The 21,018-nt window shown below is 38.2% G+C and overlaps 1 protein-coding gene across 1 annotated transcript in view; it reads right to left on the bottom strand.

Annotated features, from left to right (window-relative positions):
- PUS7L (pseudouridine synthase 7 like) overlaps window positions 1–13,251 on the bottom strand; it is a 29,940-nt gene extending 16,689 nt beyond the window's left edge. Inside the window, exons 1-5 of the mRNA XM_007937923.2 lie at window positions 12,327–13,251; window positions 10,256–10,415; window positions 6,914–7,106; window positions 2,411–2,509; window positions 743–824 (exon numbers count right to left, since the gene is read on the bottom strand). Of these exons, the coding sequence (XP_007936114.1) occupies window positions 743–824; window positions 2,411–2,509; window positions 6,914–7,106; window positions 10,256–10,415; window positions 12,327–13,239 (1,447 nt within the window). The 5' untranslated portion in view covers window positions 13,240–13,251. The remainder of the gene's footprint in view (window positions 1–742; window positions 825–2,410; window positions 2,510–6,913; window positions 7,107–10,255; window positions 10,416–12,326) is intronic.
- Window positions 13,252–21,018: the final 7,767 nt, after the last annotated feature.

The raw sequence follows: 21,018 nt of genomic DNA, 5'->3' as shown, positions 1-21,018 counted from the left end.
TATTTTGTTTAAGTCTCACCCAAGTGTCGTGAATCACGGCTATCAGTACCAGTTTAGAATTTAGAACCTCTAAGAAGCTCTGGTGGTGTAGTGATTATGGCATTTGGCTGCTAACCAGAAAGTTGGTATTTTGAACCCACCAGCTGCTCCATGAAAGAAAAATGGAGCAATCTGAATCTGTAAAGATTTACACCCTGGACACCCAACAGGAGTTGCTATGAGTCGGAATCAACTCAAAGGCAATGAGTTTGGTTTTTGTTTTTTTCTAAGAAGCCCTGGTATTGCAAGTTTAAGCTCCTGGCTGCTAACCAAAAGGTTGGTAGTTCCAACTCCCCCAGCAGCTCTGTGGAAGAAAGACCTGGCAATCTGTTATCATAAAGCTTACAGCCTATAAAATTATATGGGGTAGTTCTACTCTTGTCACATAGGGTCACTATGAGTCAAAGTCAATTTGAAGATACCTAATATTAACGTTTCCCCAGAGAATTTAGACCAAGAATAAGAAATTAACTCTTATCCCTAAGCTATTGCTGAAGGGTACAAATCACTTACTTACAGTAAGATTAAGGAAGAAGTCCCAGAGATCTGGCCAAAAATGCAGTGCCTTAGACATTTAATAAAATGATTAAATGTACAATGTACCATAATCTATTTCTTATTACAACATTTATATTGATATGTTCTCCTGCTTAATATTATGTATCTGCAGGGATATACATGAGGTAAAGAAATTTTTAAATACCAGTTTGAAGAAAATATTTCTTTGCTCTATTTACAGGATCATCCAAGTCTTCTGGTGTAAGAAATAATTTTACAGCCTTTACCTTTAAAAACCAAGAAAATAAACATGTGTTAATGAAAATGACAAATACCTTCTTTAAAATTTTTTTTTGAATCTTAAATAGATGAAAAAACATTCTTTAAAAAAAATTTTTAAATGGTATCTATACTTAGTTCCTGTATTTAATCACTGGGATTTATTTCTAAGTATTCATCTTAGAGTAAGAAGAATCTTAAAATAGGCCATTCAACCTAACATCCCACTCCATCTACTTTTATGGTACTCATGTATTCAACAAATATTTGCTAAGAAGCTGTTTCATTCAAATAAATATTAAGCACCTCCATATGTTACCTACAGAGTGTTGGATGCTAGGGACAGAGTGTTGAGCAAACAAGACATGCTCCCTGCCCTACCAAAGCTTACTGTCTACTGAAAAAGATTAAATAAGTAATAATAATGAAATGTTAATAAAACCTAAGATGAGAAGTCCAGGATGCTGCCAGGTCACAGCATAAGGAACATTCACTTTGTCTTGCGAAGTTGGGTGAGAATGTGTAAATTGAGACATAAAAACTATCATGTTTAGAACTGGAGGATGCTTCAAGCAAAGGAAAGAAAGAGTGGCTTTCTAGCTGCAGGAGCCAGCTTTTAAGATGGGCTCCAATCATCCCCACCTCCTGGTACCTCCACCCTTCTGTAGTCCCCTCCTACATGGCATCAGGGTTAGTCTATGTGACCAGTAGACTATGGTAGAAGGGAGGACATATCACTTTCAAGATTGGGTTTTTATTTAAGACACAGTGGTTTCTGTTTTGGTCTCACTCTCTCTCACTTTCTTGCACACTTAGACTCTTCTCTCTGGGGAAAGCTCTGTTGTGAGTAGCTCTGAGGCAATAAATGAAGCCTCCTGAAAAGAGCTACGTGAGGAGTCTGGAAGCAGATCCTCTAGCCTCAGTCAGGTCTTCAGAGACTGCACTCCTGGGCTACAGTCTAACTACAACTTCCGGAGAAACTCTGAGCCAGAATATACAGCTAAGCTGCTCTGATTTCTGATCTGAAAAAATTGTTTGAAATAATATAGGTTTGTTGTTTCAAGCCATTACAGTTTAGGGCAATTTGATACACAGCAGTAGATAACTCTAGATTATTATCACAGCAGTAGATAATACTCTAGCCAACTTTAAAAAAAAATTCAGGAGGGTAGAATATGAAGCTTGAAGAGGGGGGAGGGTGGCCTTTCAGCATTTGCTTAAAATGTTATGAAAAACAGGAAACTCTACTTCTTTGGGGAATGAAGTCCACTCCTTTGGACAATTGTTAGAAGAGCCTTTCTTATATGGCTAAAACTTGGCCTCTTAAACTTCTAAAACCAGAGCATTAACAGTCTAATCACATTTATGTCTCAAGTAAGTATGAAACACAAGAACATCTCAATCAATTTCCTTTTTAATAATGCGTGGCCAAGAATTTAGCAGCTGTTCAGTAAATGTTCAATGATATTATATACATGGCATATGTGTTTGTATATACAAGCGTTTATATGCTGGCATTGAGAAAGCAAGGAGTTGGCTGATGTAACAAGTACAAAATGACAAACAGGTAAGATCATATTTTAAAAGTCCATACCATTTCACTCTTCAGTAAAGCCAATCCAATTTGGTCTGTGTGAACTTTCCTTCCCTTCCCAAATCTCTGAGGTCCATAGTAATTCACAAAACCTTTACTCTATGAATACAAAATTTTTTAATTATTCAAAAGTATGTAATTATTGAGTCAAAAGACCCAAGCAAATCTTTCTCTTCATAATTATTTTAATAAAAGAATCTTGTAATCAGCAATATGCAGACAGGGACCAAATGGTTTGAGAAATGCTATACAGGTAGTTCCCGACTAACGGCAGGGTTCCTTTCCAATAACTCCGTACCAGTTCGGTTATGACGTAAGCTGAATGCCTCATTTTTTTTTTTTTTTTTTTAGTTTTGTTATCGCCTTATAAAAGGCAGTATCTTTTATAAATCTGGCAGTGTTCTGAACAATAAATCATAAAATTGAACATCTGTAAGTGAACATCTGAGAATGAGAACATCAACAAATTATGCAAAGCAACATATTACTAACAGCACATATATAAAAAAAAGATGGTCATAAGTCCAGGTCATCATAACTTGAATACATTATAACTCAAGGACAACCTGTATAGCTAAATAAAAAGAAGAAGAAATGATTAAAAGCTAGAAAATGAGAACAGTGAGGGTGCAGGAGAACCTAGCTGCCATCAAGTCAATTCTGACTCATGGGATGCTATATGTGAAGAGGACTTAAAAAATACATAAGTAGAGAAAGGAAGACACAGCACTTAGGGGACATGTCGCTTCTGTTAAGAGTGATGAAAAAATTTAGGGACAGTAAATGGTGATGGTTGAATAAGATGATGAATATATTTAAGATCCCTGGACTTTTCATATGAAGATTGTTGAAGAGGCAAATGTTTTGTTTCCTATGTATCGATCACAATTGAAGAAAGAATACTCTGCTTTCCAGTCACATCATTGAGAGGTTTTCTGAGATGAGGGATTTTCTGCAAGAAAACCAAAAAGTTCTGGGCAAACTGGGATGAGCTGTTCACCTAACACTTAGATGTGGTCTCTGCCCTGAAGTTCTGTTTTATTTTGAGAATTTTCTACTGTCTGGAAATGCTAAGAATAAAAAAACATAGTTTCAAACCTAGCAAGTCCCTTTACATACAACATTTCTGTCTTTAGTTCTCTGTCTTATCACATTTTATCATAGGTAGTGAAATGAAGCCAGGTGATACTTTCCATATTCTGCCTGGAAATCTCCTTACCCAGAACCATCACATTTCTCGGGTACATTTCCTATTTTCCACATCACTGCAGATGACAGTTGTTGCCTAACTTTCTGCCACAATAATAAAGGATCCATTTTCCCAGGTTTCAATAACATTTTTCTTCCTCTCCTTAGGCTCTCATCAATAGCTTCCTCAAGCTCTTTTAGTTTCTGCTAATACTCTCTTCAAGGCCCTTGGGCTTTCATTAACATTCTCCTGGAGGCCCTATAGACTTTGATTAACACATTCTTCAGAGTTCTTCTGGCTTCTGTCCATTGACTAGTCCAAAGCCAAATGTGCATGTTTTGGGTTTCTGTAACAGAAGTATTGTATTTCCAGGAAACAAAATCTGTTCCAACATCTATTACTCCATAACAAATCACTCCACAACTCAGTAACTTAAAATAACAAACATCTACTTTTTCTTTTTCCCTCAAATCTGTCAATTTTTGCAGGGCTAATGGGGACAGTAAGTTTCTGTTCTATGCAGCATCAGTTAACATGACTTAAGCAGACCTAGAGGATCCACTTACAAGATGAAAATCTTAAAACTCATATGGCTGTCAAGGTTATGCTAGCTGTTAACCTTTTCCACAGGGTGGCTTGGGCTTCCTCACAGCCTGGTGGCCAGTTTTCAAGAGTAAGCACCTTGAGAGAACTGAATGCTTCTAGCTCTTAAAGAATGGACTCAGACAATAGCATCAATTTTCTTGAATCTGTTATTGGACAAGCAATCAGTGTCTAGATTCAAGATAAAGGGACAAGGCCACCCCCTCTTAATAGGAGGTAAATCTTGAGGCTATGTTTTAAAACTGTCACATCACTCAGAAGAAGGAGAAAATTCTAATTTATTTTCACAACCATTAAAAAACTGGTTAGTGGTTAAATATGTTCTCATGAAGAAAAAACAAGCCCAGATGGTTTCTTGAAAGATGAGAGTCCTCCACACTCACTTTATGTGGTGAGTATACATTTATTCAGCCAACAATTATTACTGGGCACCAAATCAGGGACCATTCAATAAAAAATGCTGAGATGATCTGTTAGGCATGGTATAAAAGGAACTATACCCTTACTTCACATTATTCACAAAAAACAATTATAGAATAAGTACTTCTGTTTTAAGTATCATAAACATTTTTAATTATTTTAATTATTTCAAATTTAGAAAAATAATATCAGATAGTATCCTGAAATAGCCAATAAATCAAGCCATTTAAATTATATTGCGTTAGAGACAACCTAAATAATTTTAGGTTTATAACAATCAGAGTTTTAATCCTCTGAACAAAACTTCAAAGGACACCTTGAAGAATCATGATCAAAAGGGGGAAAATATTACCCTGAATAAACCTGAACCAACTATTTTAAACCTTAAATCAAATATATCCCCTGAAGTCTTCTGAAAACCAAATAATAGTTTAACTTAACCAGCAAAGAATGTCTGCCTTGAGCATTGTGCTGTTTGAAGTTCTGTCTACATGGGATCAAAGGGACAATAGCAACTTGAAAGACTAGATAAGAAACTTAAGGGGCAGTGAGTTTATGTTCAGGAGGAACAAATAAGAAAAGGAGAGTGAGAATAGCTGCACAATTCAAAGAATATAATCAATGTCAGTGAATTCTACATGTAGAAATTATTTAACTGGTATATGATCTGTTATACAAATTCTCAATAACAAAAACAACATAAATTAGATATTTTAAAAATTTCATGTTTTCCCTAAAAATGAAAAAAAAAAAATTTAAAAGACTCCTTGATTTGAGGGATTCTCAACTCCCTTTCCTGATTATGAAAACTAAAGAAAAGTTGGTTAGAGCTAAAATGATTCCTAATGGAAATTTTAAAATACATCTTTAAGTGCCAAATGAAAGATAGGTTTAGAGTTCAAGAAAAATCACCTCCCTTCATTTTTAAAGGACATCATTTTAGTAAGTTTTCCAGAAAAAGAAATTGAGAATTTTAGGGGGAAAAAAAAAAAAACGCCCTGCCATCAAGTTGGGGCTGACTCCTAGTGACCCCTCCTTGGCTTTCCAAGGCAGTATCACTACAAAAGTAGACTGCCCAACCTTCCTTCCAAGGAGTGGCTGGTGGGTTTGAACCGCCAGCCTTCTGGTTAGCAGTCAAATGCCTTGGCCACTACGCCACTAGAGCTCCCAGAATTTTAGGTAAGTTAAAGAAAAAAGCCTATGAAGTATATACAATCAGGGAATTCCTAAAAATAGGTGAACGTATTAGATTCAAAAGATCTTTTGTTGGGAGACATTTCTTAACTGTAAGATATAATATTGATTCAAAACAGTTTTTTGTGTTTATATAAATTGTGCAAAAGGTCTTTACGGTAAGAAACTCAGATCAACTCCATGTTGACTGCAGAAGAATCAATTAGGGAGTTTGTTTTTTAAAAAAAAATAAAATAAATACTAATCCAAAAGCCCCACTCTAAAATGTTCTTACTTAATTGGTATGGCAGTAGAGATTGACCACTGTAACTTTTAAAAGTTCCTGAGGTTGGTAGCTCTGGTGGCGTAGTGCCTAAGGCATTTCACTGCTAACCAGAAGGCTAGCAGTTCAAATCCACCAGCCACTCCTCAGATGGAAGGTTAGACAATCTACTTCTGTAGCGATACTGCCTCGGAAACCCTATGAGTTGGATCTGACTCAACAGCAATGAGTTAGTTTTTTTAGAACCTTTGGTCTAGATGATCAGGCTATGGTTATATGTATACACTTAGATGCTTGGCAAATATCATTTAAAAACAAGTTATTGCTTACAGTAAGACATAATGAAATATATATGGTTTATCATTTATTTACATTGAAAAAAATTGAAGTTCGATTAAAAAGAAAAAAGACTGTACATAATAATTCTAAAAAAGTAATATACACATTTACCAAAGGTTTCTGAAAAAAATTACTGAACACAATTTCAAAAAATAAGTCTCTCTGCCTAAAATTCTACTCTGATAGTGTTGTTGTTGTTGTTGTTATGTGCCATCATGTCGGACTGACTCATAGCAACCCATCCTTGGGTTTCCGATCTAATCCATTGTAAAGATATTTTTCCCTCTGACATACTCCATATGCTCTATTTTTAAAAAAAAATCAAATTACTGATTTGTTTTGTTTTATTTTAATGCAAAAATATATTAAGAAAATAAATATAAGCCATTTATCTCTAAGAAAAGGTAAAAAAGGAAAGCCTCTTTCTTGTTTCAATAGAAAGAAAAGGAATAAAGATTTTCCTATAACATTCTATTTTAAAATCGAGTTTTCTTACCTTAGCATTTTCTATTGCCTCCAAAATTCTTTCTTTCAGAAGTGCAGAATCATTGATTTGGTTTTTTAAATTTCTGATTATGATATCAAAGTGATTTCCTTTGAGCTGACCAAGTCTAAGGGAATCATTTACAGTCCGAATATTAAACACATTTACTCCTTTCTTTTCAATTTCTTTTTCAATATTTTTCAACCTATAAATGGTCAAATAGACTCAGTTAAATTCATATTTAAAAATAACTTTAATATAACTTTTTAAAATGACAATTATGTTTTGTTGTCAGACACCTACTTTCATCAGAATATTAATGCAAGATAGCAAAGTGAGTGGATGCTCCCATGTAGTCTTCCAGCAACTAACTCACCCAACAATGGAAAAAAAAACAAGCACTGACTGAGATTTCCAGACAGCAGCTGAGGTGTTGGCAAGTTGGGGTGAGTCTAGAAGCAAGGGAGACGAGAAGCAGGGATGGTACCGAAGCTTGGCGAACCTAACCGCTAACATTAGAAGCACTAATTCATTGCTATTTTGAGACCAGGCTGGGCAATACCACAAACAGGGAACACAAAAAGGGAACTAATCTGAGGAAGGTGTAGCCAGATTTTTTTTTAAGGCAGTGCAAATAAACCAAGGGAGTTCACCAACTACGCAACTGGGAAGAGTGCTGCTGAATCTTACTGAGCTGCAAAACAGACAACCACTAAGACCAAAAGGAACTGCATGAGCAGCAGGGTAAAGGGAATACCTCAGACTGGCAAGTGACCCAGAGGGAAACAGCTGGCTCCCTACCCACAGTGGGATACAATGGAAGAGCACGTGCATGCTCATGAGGAAAACGCATGGAGAAATCACCCAACCCTCACCAGTGGGAAGCTGTGCCCCACCATTTCCATAAACATCTGAAACCAGCTAAACCTCCTCTCCAGCGCATATTATTGAATTCTAGAACTCCTGAATCAGCACTAACAAAAACAAACACCTAAGGATAACAGTGCCCTCTAGTGGTTCTCAGAAGGTACCAAACCTACTGCTGCTAGGTCAATTCGGCCTCACAGAGACCCTGTGAGGCAGAGTGGAGCTGCCTGGAAAAGTTCCCAAGGCTGTGAGTCATTGCAGAGGTAGGCTGCTGCACTTTTCTCCTTCAGAGTGGCTGCTGGGTGCTGGCCCAGGCCTTTCAGTCCACAGCCAGGCACTTGGTGGCTGTACCACCAGAGCACTCAATCAGAAATGGTTCCACAGAAACCATAATATAAACTTTAAAGGAAAAAAAAAGAAATGCCCCAAGTTCAATAAAAAAACAGTAAAACACACAAAACCACAAGAGAAGAGCTACAAAAGCAAAATATGAAGAAGAGGAAATGTCTCCTATGGAGACCAGATTAACACAAATAATTGATAATTTCCAGACTATGGTGCTGAATATGAAAGCAAAAGCAGACAGAAAAATTAGCAGAGTCAGGAGCAAATGGAGGTCCAAATGAGATTTAACAAGGAAACTGAAAACATCAAAAAAAAAAAAAAAAAGCAAAGAGACTAATGGAACAGAAGAATAAAACAACTGAAATAGAAAAAAGAAAAACACTCAACAAGAGAGTCAAACCCACACCATCACTCTATGTATGTAAATCTTCTGACTTATCCTTGGGTTTCCGAGGCAGTATCACTATGGAAGTAGATTGCCCAACCTTCCTTCCGAGGAGTGGCTGGTGGGTTTGAACCGCCAGCCTTCTGGTTAGCAGTAAAGTGCCTTAGGCACTATGCTACCAGAGCTCCCAGTTCAAGTGCTAAAACCTCATAATTGTACTCCTGTTCTTCCTGCTCCTAGACACTGCCCCTTTCTTCCTCAGTTTCTCTTCCCCCAACATTACAGGAAAAAACATTAGCAACAGAGGATTGTCCTAAAATTCTGCTGTCATCACTTTCTTACTCAGACTTCCAATTGTTCCCCAACATTTGGAGAATAAATTCAATTATCTTAGTGTAATTTTTAAGATCCTCCAAGAACTAATATAAAACTTTCTTTACATTCATATTTCCTTTTCTTACGGGGAACAGTTTTTATTAGGTAGATTCTTTAATTTACTGACTCTCCAAATACACATTCAGCTTTTCTGCATCTACTAAAATTCTACATTATGTAAAGAGTAATTAAAATCCCATTCCTGTAAGGCTAAATAAAAGCACTCTGTCTTCCTAGGAATAATATTTATCATCTTTCATTAGTAAAACCCACTTTCATCTAAAATATCTTTTAACATCTAAAGGCCATTTTCTTTCACCTTAGTGAAATTCTCAATCACAAAGACAAAGACACATACATTTTTTCCTCCTTCACATAAGAGCCTAAAAGAGTAATACTTGAACATCTGGTGACTAAGTGTTAATATAGCAATATTACATCAAATTAGGCTGAATTTTGACTCAGTGATTTCACTTTTAGAAGTTTATCTTAAGAAAATTATCCAAAAGGCACAGATATAAGTAGAAAAACATTCATCACAGTATTATTTATAGTGAAAAACCTGAACAAATTCTGTATCCAAAAATAGAGGAACATTAAACAAATTAGTTTATACGATAGATTAAAAACCATGAATTTGAAATATTTCATGACATAAATTCTCATATTTATTATTTTCCTTATAAAAGTGAAATTTTAAAGAAATTAAAAAGAAAAATATAAACTACATATACAGTATGATATATAAACATGTCATTGTTGGATGTGTGTATGTATAGTATAATCTGGAAGGAAACAGATCAAAATATTGTCATGGTTATTTCTGAGTAGTAGTATTACTAGTGACTTTTCATTTCTTTTTTAGATTTTTTTCTATTTTCTAAATTATCTACAATGAACATATATTACTTTTACAATTACAAAAAATATTTTAAAAATCTGACTGAGCTGAGAAGGCAAGCTAAATCTGTATACTTTACATTCTATTTAATAAGGATTTCTTTTAAATTGTCAGCAACCAAGAAAACAAAGGTTTAAAGTTGTATGATTAGAGAAAAATTATCTATAAGACACAATCCTAAACATAAATATTTATTTGAATATAGTATGAGATGTTATATACAACTTAAGATCATTTAAATTGCTATTTCTTGAAGTCTTTATTCTGAAACTGCCCATATTTTAAATATGAATTTAAAACATAACTCTATTCAGAAGATGACTACATTATAAATGCAAAAGTACTGCTCAGTAAGCCTGTAATCAATTAATTAATATTAATAGCAAGGTTTATATGCTCTATATTATTCTGGGTTCTTAATGTAGTCACGTGATACAATATGAAAAGTAAAATTCTATTTTGTAAAACAATGTTTTATTACCTCTCTGGAGTCACTTTTCTAACAACCATTGCTTGATAGGTGATGGCTTTCTTGTCTTTAAGGCCTGCATAACTGAAATCTGAAGGAATCACACCAAGTTTGATGGCTAAAAGACTAATTGCCTCAAACATTTCCAGATTCTCCTTTCGCAGAGTGAAAGCTGAAATAAAAACAATCCTAGATTACAAACAAGAAAGCTACCATACATCAATTATATTTTAGCAGAATAACAGATTAGTTAAGAGCCCTGCCGGCACGGAGGTTAAGCACTTAGCTGTTAACTGAAAGGGTGCTTGGAACCAATCAGCCGCTCTGCAGTTGAAAGATGAGGCAGTCTGCTTCCACAAATATTTACCGTGTTAGATACCCTATGAGGCAGTTCTACTTTGTCCTATAGCATCTCTGTAAGCCAGAACCAACTCGACAGCAAAGGGTTTGGTTCTGGATTAACAGATTAGTATAACGAATCAAGTCATTAATCTAAAGAAAATATAGAGAGCATTTTTTAATCAAAGAAAACCAGCTTCACAGATTTCAGCTAATGTTATCTGAAATATTCTAATCAGTCATCAAAAGTTTACAGGGAAATCCAAATTCCTTGATTTGACATTCAAATTCCCTTTATTATTGGGCCCCAATTTACCATTACAGCCTCTGCTTGGGCCACTTTCATTCAGATATCCTATAATGCTCACACTGAAATTTTCTCACAATCCCTAATTGTGGTAGTTAAATTTGTACGTCAGCTTAGCTGGGCCCGGTTGAGTGGCTGGGCAGCTGGTGGTGGTTATTCCCCATGATGACACTGGCAATCAACTCCATGGTGGGATCTACCACAAGCAGCTGAGCAGCTGCCTTTGGGATGTGGTCTGCTTCCTGTATATAAGGAGAAGCCTTAGGACTGGTCTCTAGCTTATGGCACCTTGGACCCCACGTGTAACAGCTTGCCATGCTCTGCCGACCTTGGGACTTACAATGGACTTGAATTAATGGCCTGCCGTATGGTTTGGTAACATCAAGACTGTGCCTTTTTACTTGTCAACCTTGGGTTTGTCAGCCTCAGCAGCCAGCAGCTGAGTGAAGAAAAGCCTAGTAGGCCAGGAGCAGGAGGCAAAGCTGGACCCCAAGGTTGAGGGGCTTTCACCCAGCCCCTAGAGGCTGGCATTTTGAACTTGGGTTTAAAGCCTCCAAATTGTAATAAACTCCTGTTTGTTAAGGCCATCCCATTTATGGTATATATCCTTGTCAGAGTGGCACTAGGTAACCAGAATACCAATAGACTAGTATCCCACAGCTTTGTATCTTTGCGTATTTTCATCCCTCTGTAAGAAATATGCTCTCCATTACTTGCTAGTTGCCACTGAGTCAGCTCTGACTCATGTTGGTCCCATGTTTAACAGAGCCAAACTTTGGGCCAGCTGAACCATCTTCATTATTATTATAGGCTCTCAAAATGTGGTCTTCACATCAGCAGAAGTATCATTTGGGAATCTGTCAAAGGGCTACCCCAAACCTTCTGAATCAGAAACTCTGGGAATGGGCCTCAGAAATTTATGTTTTAACAAGCTCTTTGGATGACTATAATGCCTAAACTTTCAAAAATTTTTCTCTAAGACACCGACCCAGCCACGTGAAGGAATGTTCTGTAAAAGTTGTCAGGTTCATGCCTTACCTTGATTAGAGATGTTTAATTGTTTTGGATTATAAGATATTTTCTTTACTTTTCCAAACATAGCATACATATTCTGTTAATTTCCAAATATTGATTTTTAAGATGACTTTCAAAATATGAAAATAATGTTTACCTCCAAAAAAGCTTATGAGACACAAAAGAACTTCTTCAACTTTATATATTTGTAACTATGTTAATTGTACATGTCTGCGTTAAGCATACTTTGATCAGTAAGGCCAGTTTTTACATTTAGTATAATTTGAAAGGTCTTATCATCTATTAAATAATAGACCCATGTATTTTTTTCAAATATCTTTGTCCAAGTCCATTTCATTTTAAAATACTCAATTTTCACACAATTTTAAGCTTATCCAAGAAAATGATGATTTATTAAATTACCTGTATATGTAACTTTTCTTTCTTGGCATTCAAGAAGAGACCTTTTCCTGCGCTTGTGTGCTTTTTCTCGAAACTTCACTGTTATCACTACCTTTGGATTATCAGCATTGTAATTTAGTTCTGGAAAAGATTTAGTTTCCACAAGGTTTCCAAACTTTTTGTTGACAAAATGATGGACAGCTTTTCTGTGCTCTTTCTTTGTATCAGGTTTAAAGGTAAACTTGGAATTTTCTTTCTTTGCATCCAAATACTTAAAAAAGGCAAATGCTTCTTCTTCAGATACCAAGTGACAGAGTTCTTTATACTCAAGATTTGGTTTTACAACAATTTCACTGTTTTTTCCTACAGTTATTAAATAAGGAAATTTCTGCCTAACAGCACTATGTAAACTGGCCCTCTGTTCTTTGTCAATGATTCTGCCTAATGAGAATTCAGGAGATGGTCCCAGTAGCTCAGTTTTAGAATCCCACTTCTCTTTTATGTCACAGGCAAACTGATTCAGTAATTCATTAGTTTTTTCATCTAGTATGCAGTCTAATACATCAGCTGTTTCTTCTTCACCTTTGGAAATTTCATACTCGACAATGCCTTCATTTTCTAAACTAGACTGCTGATTTTGGTCACCATCAGAACACCTAGTTAAATCATCAAGCTCTTGGTTATGTACACCTTCAAAGGGTAAACTCTGAAGATCTAGTTTTGGGTTTTTGGCAAAATTATTTAGCTCAGGTAGTATGTTATTAATCTTGCAAAGATGTTCATCAGTGGCCTTGTTAACTAATTGTCCTTGCTCGTCGATCTCAATAACAACAAAATCACTTGGTGAGCTTTTTATAGTACCACAAAATCCAATATGATCACTAATATAACACAAAGAACTGAACCTGATTCTATAGTCTGTATCTTCTTCCATTCTTAAACAATAATGCCTACAAAAGAAACAAAGAGGCAGTCAGGTACCAGAAAGACAAGTTCTGGAAAACAAAGTAGGAATAGGTTTGCTGGATTTATTTAACTTTCTCCCTTTAGATCCTGAGTTCTCTTAAATAACATTAGTAATTTATGACTACATATCATGTGTTCTTTGACTCTTCTATGCCAAAATGAATGAACAGGCAAATGTTTTCTGATAATAATGGTGATTTGTAAGTTGATTCTTCATCCACCCAGACTTCCATATATTCTGTAGGTTTTAAATGGGTCAATTTCAAGCTTATCTCAAAAATACAATTTGTAGGCCCATAAAAAATAAACTAGAACAAAGGACAGTGATTTGTCCAAATTTTATAATTTCTGAGAACATAGTTGTGGTAGTTAAGTTTGTGTGTCAACTTGGCTGGGCCTGGTTGAGTGGCTGGGCAGCTGGATGTAGTATTCCCCATGATGAGACTGGTAATCAACTCCATGGTGGAATATACTGTGAGCAGCTGAGTAGCTATTTAGGGTGTGGTCTGCTTCCCATATGTAAGAAAAAGCTTTGGGAATTACCTTTAGCCTTTTGGCAAGCTTGAACGCTGCATGTAGCCAAGTCGTTGTTCAACAGCCTGCTATGCCCTGCCGATCTTGGGACTTTATCTGGACTTGAATTAGTGGCCTACCATGTTGTTTGGTAACATTGGGGCTGTGCCTTTTTACTTGTCAACCTTGGGCTTGTCAGCCACAGTAGGCAGCAGCTGTCTGAGTGAAGGAAAAGCCTCCAGCTTCAGTGGGCCGGAAGCAGGAGGTAGAGCTGGAGCACAAGGTTGAGGGTTTTTCACTGAGCCCCTAGAGGCTGGCACTTTGAACTCGGACTTAAAGCCTCCAAAATTTTAAGAGAATAAACTCCTGTTTGTTCAAGCCATCCCATTTGTAGTATATTCTCATCAGAGCAGCACTAGGTAACGAGAACAATAGGACTAGATTTTTATATAGTAGGTGGGCAGGGACAGAACAGGGGACAAGGAGAACATGCAAAGAAATAGTCTAAATTGATAAATAAATGCAGTTATAAATATCAACTTGCAATTTAATTATGCTTTAAATTAACCTTAATTTAGTCCCAGATCTTAAGCCTTCTCTGAAGCCCCCATTAGGACAGGCACAAACTTTTGAGGTTGACCCTGTGATTTCCAAGTGTTTTGGTTACCTAGTGCCACTCTGACAAGGATAAACCACAAATGGGATGGCCTTAACAAACAGGAGTTTATTCTTACAATTTGGAGATTTTAAGTACAATTCAAAGTACCAGGGTCTAGGACCTGAGTGAAAGCCCCTCAACCTTGGGGTCCAGCTCTGCCTCCTGCTTCCAGCCCGCTGGAGCTAGAGGGGTTTCTTCACTCAGACAGCTGCTGGCTGCTGAGGCTGAGAAGCCCAAGGTTGACAAGTAAAAAGGCATGGTCCCGATGTTACCAAACCACATGACAGGCCATTAACTTAAGTCCATTGTGAGTCCCAAGGTTGGCAGAGCATGGCAGGCTGCTGAGCAACAAGACAGCTACATGCAGGCTCCAAGGTACCATAAGCTACAGACCATTCCTAGGGCTTCTCCTTATATACAGGAAGCAGACCACATCCCAAAGCCAGCCAACTCCCACCATGGAGTTGATTCAGTCTCAACATGGGGAATAACTACCACCAGCTGCCCAGCCACTCAACCAGGCCTAGCCAAGTTGACACACAAACATAACTATCACACCAAGCATCATATCTTTGCCTACAGAGAGAAGAGACCCTTACATAACTTTCTGGGAGCAATACATAAGACATTAGTCCAAAGGAAGTGTGTATGTACTCTTCTCACAACCCAAGGCTACCATGCCATAGGTCCCCAGATTATCAGATCACTTGCCCAGGGCCCTAGATTATCAGAAACCCACACTCTCCAAGGAATGTATCATCATGAGGACCTTCATCCCCAATTACACAATGTATTTAGCTAATGTGAACCAATTTACCAACCTCTCCTTCTCAATCCTTTCCATTGTGCCATGTAGAAATAACAGATTTTCTATATCCTAATTTCCTATGAAATATATAAAGATATTTTTCTTAATTCCTTAATTTCCTGCACATTCCCTTCAGTTTCTTGCCCCAACTGGAACCTATTTCCCCAGACTACTACTTCTGAGGTCTTCTCAAACAATGGCTATTTCTCCTTTCACATACTACATGCCTAAGTTCTAGAGGATATAAGTATTTTGTTTCCCTCCATTCAAACTGTTTCTTCCTCCTCTACTTTCAAAATTCCCAGTAACTCTGAAGTTCATCAGGCTTTACTATCTACTGTCATCTTCATTCTGATCCCGAGGCTCTTCATTCACTGATGACGTTAACACTTGGCTTATCTGTATCCAGCATTACTTCCATGAACATCCATCCACATACATCTTCCATTTAACATCACTGTCCATCAGTTCCTCAAACTTACAGGTTTGCTTAACCTCAGTCATCTCTCCCATGGTCATACCCTTGGCTTTCTCATGTCTGCACTTCACAAAACATTGACTTTAAGCACGTGGCTTTCTGATCACCCCTGCTGTCTCTCCATCACTTCTACGTACTACTTCATTCCAGAGATTCTTAGACATCGGGAAGGCCTCTAGTCACTCCTTCTACTGCTGGCTCACTGTAGTCTATTCTCCACATAGCAAGCAGCCAGAATGATATTTTAAAAGGTAAAGTCCTATCAGAACCCTGCTTAAAGCACTCTAATGACACTTATAATAAAATCTAAATTCCTTACCCTATCTATTCTCCAAAATCATCCTGTACCATTTCTCCATTATCCACTACACTCCAGTTATACTAGCCTTCTTCAGTTCCTTTGTACTAACTGTTCCTTCTGCTTAAAATGTTCCTTCCCCAATTATATAGCTCCACATTTTAGTAATCATATGCTCAGAGAGGTCTTTCCTGACTGATAATCTAGAGAAAGGAGCAAATCACTCTCTTCACAAAGCCTTATTTTATTCAACTTTCTTTATAGGTTTTCTATTTAACATTTTTCTTCATAATTTAATCTCTTTCAGTAAAATGTTAGCTCTATGAGAGCAGGAACCTTGCGTATCTTATCCATCATTGATTACTACACATTTAGAAATGTCAAGCACATATTAGGCACACATCAATATTAGCTATTGAATAAATGAAGCAATGAGTAGAAAATAAGAGCTATAAGAGTGAGGAGGAGGAAAGAAGGGGTCACTTTGCCCGTGATAACAAGGAAAGGAATAATGGAAGAACTGGCTATCTCAGTATGGCTTCAAAAGGGTTCAAGAGATAAAGACACAGAGAGAGTATCACTAAATAATGTACAAACAAAAGCTGCAATGTTTTAGAGAAAAATAAACAGCCCAGATACAGAGAAGTAGGGAGGAAAGTCTGCTAGTAGAGTTCTGGAAAATACTGCTGGATTGGAGTCAGCCTATGGAAGACACTGAATGCCCTGCCTAGGACTTAGAATCCACTGAGTGGCCGGCCAATGGATGGCAACTGGAGATGTCTCAATTGAATGACATAATCCACAAGATGTTTTAGTAAGATGACTCTGATAGTCTGATCAGAATGCACTCGATGGAAGAATTAGGGCTTTGAGAAGTGATGTGATCAAGAGTGGGGCCGCAGAAATTGCAAAGAATAATGATCTTCTCTTTCCCCAGGAAAAAGAAGATATAAAGACATTTTAAGCTAGTAGAACAAGGTGTGTGTGTGTGGGGGGGGTAAGAACAGGGAATTCCCACCAAGCATCTTGGTAAAGGGTGGACAAATGCATAGATTAGAGTAGGTTAGGAATGTCAGAAAGGTTTGGAGGGGGGAGTTTGTAAAAGATTTAAAAGGTTTGTAACCAAACTGGAAGGCAGCCAAGGCGTCCACGTGGAGTGATGTATAGATGTGCAAAGTTCCTAAGCAACAGAGTTTGCAGATGAGGGTGCGGGGTGTAGAAGTGTAAGTTAATTTGGTTGACCCAAAGTTGGGGAATTGATGGTTGGGGAATTGACGGGTCCTAAGAATGTGGTAGAAATGGAGAAAGCTCCCTTTTCCACCATGATCCTCCTTCCCAGCTGCCCAAGATCCGCCAAACTCGCTCCCAAAGGAATAGAACTAAAACCTGCTCGTCCCTGAAGTATCCATCCCCATACACTACCAGAAGTTCCATTTGCTTCTTCATCCCTCCCTAACTCCCGGTACAGGCGAAGGATCGGGATAACCAATGCAAATTTTGTCATCTTCCCATACACAAGAACCACAACGTTCAAGCTGCAACACGCAAAACCTCATCTACCTCGCTTCCTGGCGAAGGCATTCCTGCCCACAACTCCCGGAACGCTTCTGCGCATGCCCGGAAGTCATACATTTGCCCGCCGATAGGAGCGTATTTAAAGGGGCAGGCTACCAGACCAAGAAGCTCTTTAACCAAAATTGAAAGTTGTTGGTGGGGCAGCCTGAAGGCGTAGAAAGTAAGATGCGGAGTTTGAAGAGGGCGGGGCCTAGGGCGGGGCCTGACGGGTTGTGCCCGCCCCGCCCCGCCCCTCCGCTTCCTAGTATGCAAGGTACACCGCCGCTGTCTCCACCCGGAGGTACTCTGCCGGCACCCTGTACCCCACGCCCAGGACAGGTAAGGTGTTGCCGCCGTCCGCGCCTCTTTCTATCGGGAGATTGTCCAGGGTCCGCGTCTTGGCTCCCTGTCTACTCCAGGCTTGTCGAGTGACCATGTCGGGACCCAAATCGCCCCAAAAAATTAGAGAGGAAGTAGGTGCTTAAGCTGAATCCAGCATCTTGAGCTGGGGTGGGTCCCATGTGATCCAAAAGTTAGGTCCACTCGAAGAGGAAGCTAAGGCGCTGAGGGCCGTCACCCAGCTATTCAGTGGCAATGTCGGAGCTTGCCTCAAGTTTCTCAACTCTTTGGCTGTTTGTTCTCTGAACCCGTTTACAAAATGAGACTTGTTTCCTGAGAACCAGGAAGTAGGCTGAGCACCCGGCACAAATGCTCGTGATGTGGGAGGCATTCAGAGCCTCAACAGGATTCTAATGAGCTTGTTTCTCCGGCTTCCAAGCTTCCAGGACATTAGAGTGAAGAGGGGTTGTAAGAAACAATGGTAAGTACACTGCCACATAGGAAAAGTGCACGTAACAACCTGGAAGCAAGGGAGGATACAATGGATAAAAGAAACCTTGAAAAACCGAGAAAGCATATAAGCCATTTGGAATGGCAACAAACAGCTCTAATAGTGCGTCGAAAATGTATCTGCCCAAGAAGTCCTAGTAACAGAGGATATTAAATTCTGCATTTCCTCTTTTCTAGGGCTAATTCTTGAAGTCTGTCAGAAATTTGGAAAAAATGTTTTGATGCTAAACATCTGATTTTGCTATCTGTTTAAACAGGAGTTCTGGTGGCGTAATGCCTAAGACATTTGACTGCTAACCAGAAGGCTGGCGATTCAAACCCACCAGCCACTCCTCAGAAAGAAGGTTGGGCAATCTACTTCCGTAGTGATACAATCTAAGAAACCCAAGGAAGGGTCACTGTTGAGTCGGATGCGGCTGGATGGCAGTGTGTTTGGTTTTTGGTTTTCTGTCTAAACACAGCTACTCATCTTCCAGGCCACACTTGCACCTTCTACAGTCTTTTCTCTATCTCAATAAAGTGGCAAATAACTCTTTTGTTCCAGCCTTAAACGTTGGTACTATTCTCTCACCCTCCACTTGAGGACATAGGATTCTATTGGCTCTACCTGAAAATAGATCCTTTTTCCAGGGACTTGCATCTTTTCTTCTACCATCCTAGCTAAACCTCCTACATCTCCTACCTGGATTGTTGGTGTAATCTAGTTGATCTCTCCCTGCTTCTCTGCCTTTAATCCAGTATAGTTTATTCTCAGCAGTTGTTCTAATGTCTTTTAAGACATGATTATAGAGGATGTCTCTCCTCTTCTCAAAACCTCATCTGTTTTCTCACTCAGATAAACCAAAGTCAATATAAATGAGAGCTGGAGACCTTACTTCACTAACCTCATCTGCTGTTCTCCTGTTGCCTGCCCTCCAGCCCCAAAGGGCCCACTTACAGGCCTTGGCATTTGCTGTTCCTTCTGCTCAGGTATACCATAGGCTGGCCACCCTGCTTTCCCAAACCGTTAATCAAATGACACCTTTTTATTGAGGCCTGCTCTGACTACCTTATTGAAAATTGCAACGTAGTTTTTTTTTTTTTCTCTCTCACTACCTTGACACAATCAAACCTATTACTATTATTGTCCCATTGTGGGGCAACTACCAATGACACAAATAATATGATAATGCCAAGGGCAACCTTATGCACAATGGCATAGGTCTGTTGTGACCTGTCGGGTTTTCATTGGCTGATTTTCGGAAGTAGATAGTCACTCATTTCCTCCTGGTTCATTTTAGTCTGGAAGCTCCACTAAAACCTGTTCAGCACCATAGCAACACACAAGCAACCACTAACAAATTGCTTGTGTGTTGGTGTGTGGCCTTCAAGTGCATTGGCAGGAATTGAACCTGGATCTCCCACTCTACACCTGAACCCCACTTCCCCTATAAACATATTTGAGATTTTATTTGCTTATTGCCTATCTTCTTCACTTAAAAAATAAGCTCCCCAAGTTTGGGTGTTTTTGTTCTAATTTGCCTAATGCTTGTAACAATGTCTGGCACAAAATAGATGGTAAATATTTAATGAGTGAATTATGTTATTTTTAATGTATCTAAAGTGTTTTAAAGTACAAGAGATCCAGAAGACGTCACCAGCTTTTGTTCATAATGATGAGTTGAATTGTATGAAAATAAAAGTTATTTATCTGGTATATTTTGCTTAAAAAGGCATGGATGTAAATAATGTATTTTAGGAATGTTATATTAAAAGTACTAAACTTGATAATTGAGATTGCCACCATCTGAAAAACTTGGCTATATTCGCAGATCTGTAATTTCTGCTCTCTCAGTGGGCTCTCACCTCTACTCTGAAAATTGCCGTTAAATGCAAATGTCTTGTGAATTTCGTTTGAAAAAGTGATAAAACAATAACTTGTCAGAAAGTAATAATTGCGCTCTCTCCCCTCTCTCTAGATATACGTATGTATGTGTATTTATTTATTTATTTTATTTTTTTATTTTTTAAAGGAGCCCTGGTGCTTAAGTGCTTCGCTGCTAACCAAAAGATCAGTGGTCTGAACCTACCAGCTGCTCTGCAGGAGAAAGATGTGACAATCTCCTTCTATAAAGATTACAGCCTTTGAAACGCTATGGGGCAACTCCATCCTATAAGGCCGCTGTGAGCCGGATCAACTTGACAGCAAGAGGTTGTTTTGTTTTGTTTTGTTTTCCCCCACATAAAAGGATGGCACACAACCTGGCAGTGTTTCATTCTGTTGTACATAGGGACGCTCTGAGTCAGAGCCAATTCGACAGCACCTAACAACAGCAACCTTGTATACCATGATTAAATGCTTTTCATTTGTTGATTTTAAATTTTATGGCAGCTCTTGATTTAGTTATTACTCTCTCTGTTATTTCAGCTAAGAAACAAAGATCCAAAGAAATTGAGTTATTAGCCCTGGTCACAGTTGGTTTGTGGAATAGCAGAGATGAGAACCCAAGCCCGTGCAACCCCAAAGTCCATCTTGCCCCCTTCCCTTCTACACTCTCTCCTTCTGATCAGAGTGCTAACAAAGCACTGTCTTAAAACGTTATTACTTCA

Source organism: Orycteropus afer, unplaced genomic scaffold (assembly GCF_000298275.1).
Source record: "Orycteropus afer afer isolate SDZICR_OR568_19922 unplaced genomic scaffold, OryAfe1.0 scaffold00045, whole genome shotgun sequence".
NCBI classification, from domain to species: Eukaryota; Metazoa; Chordata; class Mammalia; order Tubulidentata; family Orycteropodidae; genus Orycteropus; species Orycteropus afer.
This window is presented reverse-complemented; position numbering and strand designations above follow the sequence as displayed.